At 37.0% G+C, this 14,275-nt stretch overlaps 1 protein-coding gene across 1 annotated transcript in view; it reads left to right on the top strand.

The window, feature by feature from the left end:
- Positions 1-14,275, top strand: part of LOC149775133 (eukaryotic translation initiation factor 4H-like) — a 57,416-nt gene that overhangs the window by 33,797 nt on the left and 9,344 nt on the right. Inside the window, exon 7 of the mRNA XM_089944180.1 lies at positions 7,023-7,192. Coding sequence (XP_089800306.1) covers positions 7,023-7,192 — 170 coding nt within the window. The remainder of the gene's footprint in view (positions 1-7,022; positions 7,193-14,275) is intronic.

Raw genomic sequence — 14,275 nt, 5'->3', positions numbered from 1 at the left:
CACTGGGCAGACAAGCTGGCATGCAGCAGTGTCGGACTTCTGTATGTTCATTGCTTATCCACAAGGGAGAGCAGGTGACATTTTCATAGGGATGGAACTGAGTCTTCATGCCACCTGGTATTTTTCTCCATAGCTGAAATTAGACCCAGATTGGGCCTCAACACAGTGAGTGCAGTGAAATTCCTTCACATCATACTTGGATCCCCCTCACAGAACAGACTGAAGTTTAGCTTTCAAGCCAGCATTGAGGACATTTATAGGGTGTTGGCTACTTGCTATTCTAAAGAATCAGTAGATCTTGATGAGGAGAAAGAGACACCATCCTTCTGGTTCCTTCCCCAATTGGATAGACTTAAGGCAACAGATGCCTTCAGTACTGATCACTTGACAAGAATGTAGCAGCAGTTCCTATGTCCACTTGTCAGTTTCATAAGGTGGAAAGATGTGCTTTATGCCACTTCAGATATGGCTCGAGTTGTAATTGCACCTTCTTCAGTGTTGTATTTAGTCTCATTGGCACCTTTCAGACTCGATGGAGACACCTGGCAGTAGCCACACTTGAGAGGCAATGGCCAGGATTGCTAGGGTCATTGACCAGGGCTGCTCACCATACATGGCTAATACTTGACAGGTTTGGCCAATTTATACCTGATTCAATGTGTTGTATTTCTGCAATCCATATTGCTTAACCTTGTCATACACTCCCTTTGGGATAACTCTCTTTAGGTCACCTTTGCTTCGGAGAAGGTCTAGATCTGACTGAAGCATATTTTCACATTCCTATCCAACACATTTCATGAATATTTTTTCCATTTTACTTACCATGACACAGTTTTTCAGTTCAAAGTTCTCTCTATTGTCCTTGTGCTTTTATCAAGATTATGGATTATGTCACTCGGTTCTTATCGAGGTCATCTACAATGATGGCAATGTACCTGAATAACATCCTCCAGAAACATGACAAGTTCTATTCTACTCCAAGGTAGGAACAATCTCCTCTCTTCTAGACCATCCAGGCTTCCTAGTGAACTGGGAAAAGCCAGACCTCCGTCCATCCCAGAATTTTGTCCATCTGGACATGTAATTTTTAACCAGTCAAAATCTGGTATGACTTCCTTGTGTTCACGAAATCAGAATTGTCAAACTGGTTTGAGTCCATTTTTAAGGACATGGATTTCAGCAAGAGAGATTTTGGTTTATTCAATGTGGCAGTGGACTTAATCCTGTGTGGCTGCCATTGTGAGCACAATGGTGCAAGTCCCCTTGATCAAACCATCATGATCATACCCAAGATCCTACATCAGAAGTACAACCCAGGTTGGCTGACCCTGGGAATCCTGCTGGAGAAACCCCAAGCTAAAATAATGGTATATATGATGTCAGTTTGCACGGTTGGGGTGCTCACTTGTTGCTGGCCGTCAGTACTGTCAGCAGCATGTGGGAGTCAGGAATGACCTCTACACATCATCATCCTAGAAAATGAAGGCAGTCTTCGATGCCTTTCACTTCTGGAAAGATCGACTCTCAAGCAGAATAGTCCTCATTATGTCCGACAACTCTGTGGTGGTAACCTATCTCCTTAATTATGGGTACCAAATTGCACGATCAGTGTTTTCTGATTTGGCAGTTTCTACATTGTTGTGGCAGTCACCATATTAACATACAAAGCAGGCACATTCCTGGCAGACTCAATATATTGGCTGATACTCTATACAGAAGAGGTCAAGCCCATCACATGGCATAGACTCTTTATCAATCGGTCTTCACTCAGTTATGTGCACTTTGGGGGCATGTGATGATTGACCTTTTGCATGCGGGTATAATCCCATGTTATCCACCATTATCTCTCCAGTCCCAGATCCAGAATCTTGTGTGTGTATGCACTGTCGATCATTTAGAAGAGGTTGTGGTCATTTGCCTACTTTCCCATTGTTCTGATATCAAAATTAATCCAGAAGTTATGGGGTCAGAAGTACAAGATGATTCTGATAGCCCTTCTCAGATGGGACAAGTCCTGGGTACCAGTCTATTCCATCTAGCAATAGATCTGTCCAGGAAATTTCTGAATCTTCTCAAGTAACCACATCCACAGATGTTCCATCCTTGCCTGGCCAGTCGTCCTCTGCATGCTTGGCTTTTATCAGGACAGCCTTGCGAGACAATTTAAACTTTCAATTGTGGAGAGAATTTTGAGAGCAAAGCAGCCCTCCACTCATGAGTGATAGTAGCTTGTTGCCACAGACAGGTGCCATACTTATAACATCATCCCTCTGAGTGTCTTAATCCCACAACTTGTAGACTTTTACGGCTCTTTTAAGGAGAAACAGTTGTCCCCCATTCACTATCAAAGACTACTGTTCCATGATCATAGACACATTTCCAGCAGATGGGATGTTGGGCATGATAAGACCTTTCAAATCTTTTAGCCAATTTTGATCTCGATTTACCAATTCCCTCATCCAATTCTCAAAATGCAATCTGCCGTGGCTCAATTCGAACCTTTAGACCACGCTTCGCTGAAGGGGCTATCATACAAGATGTTTCCTGATAGCTTTAGCTTCAGCATGCCCTTTCGGTCGACCAGAACTATCTTCAGTTCAGGTTGGATGGTTATGGAGTCCTCTTGACACAACCTGACTTTGTAGCCAAATAGGTTACCATCTGTCAGCAACCAAAGAGTAGTCATTCATTTGGTTTCTTCCATTGATAGCTCAAGAGCAGCAGCCATGCAAGATCCTGTTTGTGCTTTCAAGCATTACTTTGAAATGCACAGTCAAGTTGTGTCACACGCAAACACCGCTTTCTTCCGGTGAAAGCCGGGAAAGAGGAAATCACCTCTCAAGCTCTTCCCTTGTGGCTGAGATAGGTTATATGCTCAGCATACTCCGAGGTCTCACATGAGCAGAGTTGCCTCATGTCATGAGGATTACTTCTTATTAGATTTGAGCATTCTGTATGAGCCTCATGTTTTGCACATAATGTTTCAATCTGAGATACCATGGAAGCTGTTTGCTGGGATGTAGGGTCAGCCTTTTTGAGTTCTTATCTCGGAGATTTTGCTTCTCAGAGCAAACCTTGAATCTGGTACATTTGATAGCAGCAGCACAGATGGCCATCAGTCCTAATTAAAACAACACAACCTATCGGCTTTACTAGGTAAAAAGATTTCATTATTTATCTTCTTGACCATATGTACGAGTCATACATCAAGTGACTGTGTTGCTTACTATAGTACAAGTCACAAGGGATATGTATGCGAATTTACTCATTTTTAATTAAATATAAATTGTTCTTTTAAAATTTCACACTAATTTGCTGTAACTAAAATGTATTCAATACAGATTATTGAATACTCTGCACCTTAACTGTCACCAAGAAGCTTCCAGATGAAAATTATATATCACTATGGACTATTACAATGGTGGCCATGTACGAAAGAGTGGAATCTTCACAATGGAGGTGTGAGCTGTCTTTATTTTGGGTTGAAATTATAACGCTCGCTTGTCGATTGTGGGATTTATTACAAAATAAACCTAAAACAATACAAAACACATACTTGGAATACAAGACAAATACAATACAGAATATAACTGATACAAATACAATACACAGTATACAACCCACCCACATTTATAATTTTATCACAGAAAAATATAAATGATTCCTTACCAGACTCGAAGGTTATAATTTTTCCAAATTATATTCAATTCCTGGTCTTTAACTTGTGTGAAAGACAAGTGCTCTTCATCTTTACAACTTGTACAGCTCGAGCTGTTGTCTATCTCAAGAACTAGAGTAGGAATGCCAGAAGCTTTTGTTAGTTTGGCAGGGAATTTATTTAAATACCCATGAAGCACTGGAATCATGCACTGCAATCAATCATTCACTCACTCACTCACTCATGACAAACACGCACATTGGTACACGACACAAGTCCTGGGTCACAGAGGATATTACGAATATGTTTAACAATATGCGTAGCTTTCATGGTGACGTCACAGCGTGTGACATTCAATCTGGATTGTACTGGATCAAACCTTTGGGTTCTTTTCGTTGAAAAATGTCTATGTACTTTAACAATGATTTTGCTGTATGCACCTATCGGGGCATCTAAATAATGACCTTCCAAAAGAATATGGATGTGTACAAATCCAAGTGAAGTGAATACTTGCCACATACTGGTATGTACAATCATATTCTTGAAAATGACACCCATTACTGAAATAATCTGTGTTGAATGCCTACTTGACCCTTGTGACTTGTGCTGTAATCAGGAGAACAGGTTATCAGTTGTATGGGGAATGCTTAGGGAAGAACCCTATTGACTTTGTTTTAAAAAGTTCAAAGGTCAAGGTTTCTGTGGCTGAAAGAAGAAAAATGTTTACAAAACATTGTGGATGGCTTGCATTAGAGCTAGTAACAAGCCTGTTGATTTTGGTTTAAAAGTGCAACGGTCAAGGTCATTTTGACACAAAGAGGAAAAAGAATTTTTGCACTGTAGAGTTCTCCACCATCTTTTATCAAACTCTGCATGGCTCGCATTTAGGTAAGGAATTCCCATTGAATTCTCATCACAAGAGCATTAAAAGGTCAATACCTTTGACCTTCATTGTTAATTTTGAGGTCAAGGATATGGATTTCAAGCATAAATACAGGTTTCTCTTTAGAAACTCAGTGTCTAAATTATGCATTTTATTATTAGTGAGCAGTCTGCTCCTTTGGACATGTCTAGCAAATATGAATGTTGTGGAGGAGAAAAACCACCCATTTCATAAGTTTGTGTGACTCTGTTAGCAATTTTATGAAAGCATATACCTTTTAAACCAGTGAGGTATGCCAGTGTAACATAGCCAGAAAAAAGAGCAGTTAATTCTGTTCACCTTGATATACCTGGATAAAGCAAATGTGACAGGGTACTGTTATAAGTAAATTTCCCCTTATATCTTGTTTGTGTGATTGGTAAAACCTGTAAAAATTGGTACAGCAGCTTAGAATCAAGTGAGGATGGATATGCAGATATCATAATTGATTTTGAAGTCCAGATTTGGACTTTAAAACAGGATCATGAATATGACACCGAAGTATTGCCAAAAGACTGGGTCATAAATAACACAGAATTATTGCCAAAAGACTGGGTCATAAATAACACAGAATTATTGCCAAAAGACTGGGTCATAAATAACACAGAAGTATTGCCAAAAGACTGGGTCATAAATAACACAGAAGTATTGCCAAAAGACTGGGTCATAAATATCACACAGAAGTAGTACCAAAAGACTGGGTCATAAATATGACACAGAATTATTGCCAAAAGACTGGGTCATAAATATGACAAAGAATTATTGCCAAAAGACTGGGTCATAAATATCACACAGAAGTAGTACCAAAAGACTGGGTCATAAATAACACAGAAGTATTGCCAAAAGACTGGGTCATAAATATGACACAGAATTATTGCCAAAAGACTGGGTCATAAATATCACACAGAAGTAGTACCAAAAGACTGGGTCATAAATATCACACACACAAGTATTGCCAAAAGACTGGGTCATAAATATCACACACAAGTATTGCCAAAGGACTGGGTCATAATTATCACACAGAAGTAGTACAAAATGACAGGATCATAAATATCACACAAAGTTGGATATGCATCATGAAGAAGAGGGACAGATTGTAAAACTTAACATGCAGTAAATAATGATTGAGGTGATATGATAGATGATCAATAGCTGAATTTTTGCTTGTAGTAATACCAAGTTTTAGGACTGTTCCATCATTGAAACATACACGGTATGCAGAGAAACCATTTAAAAAAAAATATAAGCCAGTGTACTCTGATTATTCAGAAAATGATACAGAATTCTAAATTTCATCTATGCATGATATTCCACACTGAAAGTGCCTTCCCAAATTCTCAAGAATGTTTTACTGGAACAATCATTATTCTTTCGATGTATGCAGATCCATTTGCTACATAGAATTCTTAATGTACTGTTTACTCCTGCACAAATTTATGACAAACATTCCTTGATAAATTGCTGAGACGACTTGTATGATTTCATAATGCATTCTTTGAGGGAATAAAATATTTTCAACAATCTCTTTGCTAAATTGTAAGCATAGTTAGTTTTGAAGTTTAGCTGATTTGCAGATGAAAATCCTTAATATATCAGGATGTATCAAACGAGGAAACATTGAGACAAGACCAGATCTTCCAAGTTTATTTATGTAGTTTCTACTTTATTCATATATTTTCAGTCAGGTAGTGGGATCTCAAGCTGAAATTCTTCATTCAAAAAAAGGGGGGGGGGGACTAGAAGCTGACCTTTATCATGAAACAACAGTTTGGGGGGAGACCATATGCTGACTTTCATTAAATAGATATGGAAACCAAAAAGTGAGGGTACACCTTCATTATTAAATAAATATGGTTACTATAACCTTACTTCCTTATTAAATAACTGTTGTTATTAAATATGGGGACCATAAGGTGACCTACATTATTAAATGTGGGGATCATAAGGTGCTCTACATTACTAAATGTGGGGACCATAAGGCGACCTACATTAATAAATGTGGGGACCATAATTTGACTTGCATTATTAAAATGTGGTGACCATAATTTGACCTACATTATTAAATGTGGGGACTATATAGTGACCTACATTATTAAATGTGGGGACCATGCTTTAACATACATTTTTAAAGGTGGGGGCCATAACCTGAGCATCAATAAAACTTCAGCCATGCATGAATTAATGTTATAAATGCAGTAGGGAAAAGCTAAATAGGGATAACTTACATGTTTGAATATTTATTTCAGAGTTTCATTTTGAAGATTTTGCAGATGATAATTGTGGTAATACAGCCACAAAATTGCATTTTCTTTTATGTTAGCATTTATTTAGATGTTTAAAGATGACAGTTGAATTTAATTTTTGTTGCTTAATTATTAACATGAGACATATCTTCTTAAATTAAATAATATATGTATGACATGGTTTTGTTTTGTATTTCAGATTCAGCTTCACAGCGTCCAAGGTTAAAGTTATTACCTCGAACAGTGAAAGATCCGCTAAACACTGCAGTTCATACGGAGAGAAATGCCAGTATATTTGGAGCAGGTCGGCCGAGAGAAGAAGTTGTAGAAACTAGGAGTAGAACAACCAGTGAGACAAGTCAGAGTTAGGTATGTCACAACAGAAGGCTTGGGAAGCTGATGGTATGGTCCTGTCTAGGTTGTCTTTTGACAGACAGAATTGGGTATGTCATAGTATGCTGATGGTATGGTTCTGCCTAGGTTGTCTGTTGACAGTCATAATTGGATATGTCATAGTATGCTGATGGTATGGTTCTGCCTAGGTTGTCTGTTGACAGTCAGAATTGGATATGTCATAGTATGCTGATGGTATGGTCCTGCCTAGGTTGTCTTTTGACAGTCAGAATTGAGTATGTCATAATATGCTCACATGACCTAAGTGATCTGATGGTATGTTCCTGCATATTTTGTGCATCATTGTTTGCCTGTCATCTGTCAATATTTTCTTATATTTGCTCTATTAAATACCACAGAAAACAAAACAAAATTAAGCAGATATCATTCTAGCATGAAGTCTTTTCAGACTAATATACTATGCTGGTTCTGCATAGAATTGGAAAAATCTTCTTGACAGTTCAGCAGAATTTGACAGAATTTGACAATAAGCATGTGCATGAAAGCATTTCAGTGTTTTACAAATTTCTTTTATCTTCCATACAGTAAGGCCACCATTACCAAAAAGTAGAAAATCTGTAAAGTTCACCTCAAAAACCTGTAAAAGAACTGGACAGCAAGTATCCTTGTTTGAAGAATTTTCATATTTGAACAAATGATGTTGTGCTGTCATCAAGTATGGCCACTGTTACTAGCAATAGAAAGCACCCTGGCATGAAGAGCTAGCTGAGTATATAGAAATGATGCTATGCCACCATCAAATATGGTGGCCACGCCTAGAAAGAGTCAAACCTTTAAATGACTTCCAAAAACCAGTTAACTAAATTTTACAGAAAATGCTGGCATGAGGGTACTAATGATGCTAATATACTGTGAAATGTAGCAGCTGTTGCAAAAATTAGCAAAACCTTTCAATGACAACTTAGAAGTCATGACAGAAATTGATCATATTTGTCTACAAACACACTTTTATAAAGTGTTTTCAGATCTGAACAAATGTTCATCCACCATCAAATATGGCCACCATTACTAAAAATTGAAAAAATATTAACTTCTCAAAAGACTGCTTGATATAATTTGATTAAATTTGACAGAAAGAATCTGTCATAAAAAGCTTTAAAATTTATTTCAATTATTCCAATTGTTCCATTAGAGAAAAACCTTTTTACAACTTTTCAAGCAAATAGCTGACTATAATTGGACAAAAATTTGAAAAGATAATGTTGGTCTGTCATCCATGGATGAAGATGAAAATCCAATAAACATTGAAACAATCAGCATCATTGGCAGACATTTTCACAGAAGTCACCCTTTTTAACCACATATTTCCAACATCTTTAGCACATGGCTATTACTCATATGGACTAATCCGGTGGCCTAGTGGTTAGAGCATCCGCCTCGGATGCAGGAGGTCGTAGGTTCGATCCCTGGCCAAGTCATACCAAAGACATACAAAATGGTACTAACAGTTGCCTCATTTGGTGCTCAGCATTAAGAGGTTAGTGTTAGGACTGGTCAGCCTGGTGTCAGGATAATGTGACTAGGTGGGACATCATGCTACATGTCTGTGGCATGATGCCCCAGTGCTAGATATCACTAAACTGCCACACTGCAGACATCATAGCGATATGACTGAAAAACTGCTAAAGTTACGTTAAAAATCCAAATCACACACACATTACACATATAGTGGGTTTCATGCCTACTTGGGCCTCCTGTTTGTTTGTACAGCTTAGCAGTTTGTGCTTAGTTAGGGGAAACTGCAAATATTACATTTTGCACTTATTAACTGTTGACCAAACAGATGCAGAGAATTATTTTTTTAGCGAATTATAAAGTAAAATATTACCTGAGAGTGTGCCTTAGTGTTCAGTGCAGCATTTGTGTTATGAACGACAGATATTTATGCTCATCCCAATCAGGAAAATTGTTCATTTCTTGAGAAACGTTTACTGCATCAGAACTATGCACCTTCATGTCAGTATTGATCATATTCTGTTTCAAAAACCAAAATGTATTCACTACATGTATTTATGATGCAAATGGTATTTTTACATTTTGAAAATTAACTCAGATCTCTTTATTCACTAAAAACAACGGAATTGTTGTGTATAATTAAAATCATGAACTGTTGTATATCATTTAAACGATGAACTGTTGTGTGGAATTAAAACAACGAACTGTTGAGTATCATAAAAACAATTAACTGTTGTTGTTGTGTTTAACGCCATTTTTGAGCACACGATAGGTTATTAATGGAAGCCAGTATTAATGGTGGATGGAAAAACCCCGGAAAATACCACCGACCCACAAGAAGCTACTGGCAGGCTTTCTCACATACCCACATTGGCCGAATCCAAGACTCCAACCCACACAGACAGAGGTGAGATGGAATTAACTGTTGTGTATGATTAAAACAACGAACTGTTGAGTATAATTTTTTGTAATAAAACTGCATATGTTGTTGTGTAATATTTCCATGCAGATGTATGTTTTTTGTTGATAGTGTGGATAGAACATGATCAAAAATATCACAAACCCCATGGAAGTGTGTATTTTATTACTCATATGGACAGAACACCATCCAAATATAACAACCCGTATAACAATCTGTTTTCTTCTAATCATGTGGACACGTTTAAAATTCACAACTCCTATTGCAGTATATGTTTTTCAATAAAGGTACAAAATTAAAGGAAACTAAATTTTTTAAATTCTGGCCAGATTCTTTAAAGGTTATGCAAGTAACAGAAGTGTAAATGTAAAGAAATTCTGAGCAAGAATTTAACAGTTAACAAAACTGTATAAGTGGAATATACACCTTCATTTAAAAGGCAGTACTTAAAGATACAGGTCTCAACGCTTAGAAGGGGCCACGAGTGGCCGATTGGTCTAAAGTGCTCACGGCCATCTCATCTCAGTCTGCGTGGGTTCAAGTCTCTGGCTCTGCTAACATGGGTACATGAGAAACAGACCTGCCAACTCTTACAATTTTGCCTTAAGTCTTACAAAAATAATCCTTAAAATAACGGACTTATGGTATGCTAGCAAAACTACTTAAAATTGATCGTTGCCGAAAAATCCAGATAATTGGTCCATCCATGTTTTATTTGTATGCGGGTTTCATCTTAGAATTAGTAAAATTAGTCAGGGAACCAGACTAACTTTACAGCAGCACCCCAGACACTTCAAACTGCACCTATTTGTTCATGTGAAGCGTCTGCATGATCAAACTGTTGATTATAGAGTTTTTAAAAATGGCATCCAGTAAGTGATGCATGTTTAAGACGAAACAGAAATTAAGCTTCTAGAAAAGTGTTAATAATCAACACAGAAGTATAAAAAGGAGTATTGAGATTCTTGTGAATAAAAGCTGAAAAAGACACAATTACATTTATTGGACATCACATGCCTGTTAGAGTGTCTCGTGGAGGGAGATATGATTGCTGTCATAATGTGAAATTTAAAAGAATTTCCAAGAATTATGTCAAGTTGAGAGATAGCAACAAGCCATTGAGCTGCATAGGGTATGGAACTAGAGTTTGTGCAACTGTACTAGTGGTAAATAAAGTCTATGTGTACTTTACAAACTTTTCAGTTGAACATAATGTTTATTGTCGATGCGTTGAACTTTTAATTACGTTTTCCAGCTTTACAATAGCAGTTATTGCTATTTTGTTACACCTTACTGAAAAGTGGTCAATCTTACGGAATAAAAACTGCCTTACTGAGATGGACTCATCAGGGTTGACAGGTCTGGAGAAAGTTTACCAGTAGCTTCTTGTGGGTCATTGGTTCTTCCTGGGGTTTCCAGGGTTCTTCCTCCACCAGTTATTCTGGCCGCCATGTATAGCTTATCTTGTTCTAAAAAATGGCATTAAACCTTATAACAACAACAACAAATCAACATTTGAAAAAGGAGTTTTCAGAAAATTCTGAGCAAAGAGTCTTTTAATGAGTCATTTAAACAATTTTCATGGTATTTATTATGCTTATCATCAATTTTTTAAAAAATGATTTTTGTGAATGTTTTGTTGTAGACCGTATCGATCTGTCTTTCTATCAGTGTTTCTGTCAGATACATTACCTGATCTGCTACCACTAAATCTAGCCCTCACAGAAAGGTGAAATGCGTCTTTATTTTATAACAGGTTAACTTTCCTGTCTACTCACTAGATGGTAACCATTTCACCTGGATGTGCCAGTTTTTTACTTCTGCTGCCATATGATAAGTTGTCTTCCAGATAATCCAATCAAATTTTATAAAATTTATATCTTAAATTTATTTATCCACAATTTTTTCTCAGTGGTACATTAAGTCAACATGCAGGTTTATTTGGTGTATACAGCATTTCTTTAAAAATCCGTTGAATTTATTTTTGCAATTATTGTACAATCAATTCTTGGAAGTGTTTATCATCTGTATGACTCAGAGATGTTGACAATATGTCAGTAGAAATATCATTTATATATTGCAAACTAACTGGAGATAAGCCCAGGACCCCACTGATCCCTCACAAGCAAATATGACCTTGCCCATGAGGCATGAGGGCTTGGAATCTTTTAACCAGCCTGTACACGAAAATATTAAGAAAAAAAGCCACATGTAAAGATTTGTAACTTGATCAGTACAGTATGGATGGATTGTCCATACCAATATGGTACAGATGGCCGATCCATGCAACTGACTGGCAAAGCAGACATCTTTGTTATGCTTTTGCAACTGCTGAACAACTGGTCCAACAGCATGAACAAACGTTTACATTTGTTAGAAGTCTGTTATCTCTGACTTGGTGGGCAGGCTGATTAATCAGACTGAACAATTCTCATGATGTTCATAGTGATCTGACAATACTTGTAAAGTCATGTGACCAAGCCAAACCTGCGTTGCATGACAGCCATTCCATAATGTGATGGTGTATGAATAGAACAAAAATAAACCTGGCCAAATGCTGGAAGAATCTGACAGTGGAACTTACGGAATTTTCTTCAGAGCAGTGATGGAGAAAATCTATATTACACCTCTCCCTCAATAACTTGCACACAATGTGGTCCAAAAACAAAGACTACACTACAAGTGTGGGCCAGAGTTATCAAGGGATCGCCATAAAACACTATATAATGATGCTATTCTTGCTGGACACTGAGAAAACCACCTGGGGGGGGACAGGAGGAGCAAACTGGTCTGTTTGATGGCTGTAAACTGCATTGGGAATAATTGTCACGAAAAGCGATTTTCTAATGAAGTTACTCATTTTTATGTTTAAAAAATGACCTTTATTTACAAGCTGTCCATCCGCTGAGAGATCGTTAACATTAATCCAACTGGTTTCAACCACCTTCACATGTACATGAAAACATTGTGCTTTACATCACTGCTTTATGTTGTTGTTGAATAGTCTGGTTCCCTGATCCATATAATCCCTGCTTAGCTCTCTACTCTTGTGGAATGCAACGCATGGTGCATGGTAAGCAGGGAACCAGACTATTCAACTAGTTGTTGATTCAAATTCACAATCAGACAAGATTCCTTTTATTAAAAATGGGAACATTTCGTTCGTGAAACAACTGCCATCATTGAAAGTCAATTTATTTTTTTATTGTTCTGTAATAAAATATTGATGCCATGATTTCACTGTAAGTAATATTGAAACTTCTTCTCATCCGTGAGGAGATATCTGGGTGCCAATTCAGGAATTACAGATTTACTACCAAGTCTCATTAATAAAACGTATCTGTGAAACAGAATTTTATGTTGTCAAGTAGTTATTTTGCTTGGTTGTCTTGGCATCGTTGATCTCATTTGTGAATGAGTATGCTAAATCAAGGTAGTTTAATTATATTACATTCACGAAAATACTTGTAACAGTGTTCGACTGATTGCTTGAAATGAGTTGTCCTGACACTAGACCAGGCCCTCTAGCTTTTATGAAGTTGGATTTGCATGCCTTTTAACTTGTAAGTTAGTCCACCCCTTGTTTGATAAAAATAACATAATTAGCATGATAATACAAGGTCAGCTTTTAATTCATTGCAACAATACAAAAAATACTTGCGCAAATTAGGTATCAAAACACTGTTGGCACTTAACTAGGTTCTCACAGAAACGCTCGAGGACATAGCTGTTACGGTAGATTAACACATTTCATGTTTGAATACAACAGGGCACATTGTATTTATGATACACTTCAATCGAGTTTAAAGATATAACTAAAATGTGCATTTCGCTTGATTAAAAAAAAATTATTTAATTGGTACTTATTTATTAAAGTGTTGCTTCAAGTAGTTGTTAGTGATAATTTCATTGATCAAATTTTTTTGGCATACTGTTATTTACAGTGTACAAAGAATGTTGTTTGGAAGAAATTTTAACAAAATACATGACTTCTTATTAAAAGTTGACAATTTCATAATGTTGATTCAGATTTCCAGGTCATATAAACTGTTTTTGACGATAAAACAAGCAATATATTATTGTTTCAGTTACCAGTTTTAATCGCGATTTTCTTCATGTTCAACAATTAGGGGTAAAAATTTTTGTACTTTCTGGTTAAAAATATGGGATCCACAATTGACCCTGTGTTATAAGCTGGTTTGCGAGTTATCATGGCAACAGTTATCGAGGGAGTGGTGTATTTTATCTCCATTCAAATGCCATCCTCCACCTTCAACACATTCTGTCTACAAGGTCAATGCCTTGGTAGATATAGACAATGATGACTGCAGTTTGTCATTCAGAATCTTGCTACAATAGTTTAAATGGCACACATTACCGGGGATTCGCTATCCCTGTTACCCAAGAGCTTCTTTATGGTGAGTCAGTTGCATGCAACTTTCTCACTGTACTGGTATAAAGTTTAGGACAGAGATATTTTCTTTATGCAGACCTTATCTGTATGTTGATAAAGTGCACAGACAAGTCCTTAATGGCACATCAAAGTTCGGAATGTTGTGTTGACTTCCTCACTACTTGACTTCACACATCTGGTGATTTTTTTTGTCTAGCCAAAAGACATCTAATGATATTGCTGTTTTTGTGTGTACTCCCTACCTTTTGGT

This window comes from Sinohyriopsis cumingii, chromosome 19 (assembly GCF_028554795.1).
Source record: "Sinohyriopsis cumingii isolate HCF-2022 chromosome 19, ASM2855479v2, whole genome shotgun sequence".
In the NCBI taxonomy this organism is placed as follows: domain Eukaryota; kingdom Metazoa; phylum Mollusca; class Bivalvia; order Unionida; family Unionidae; genus Sinohyriopsis; species Sinohyriopsis cumingii.
Note: the sequence above shows the minus strand (reverse complement) of the source record. Positions and strands in the feature narration are given on the sequence as shown.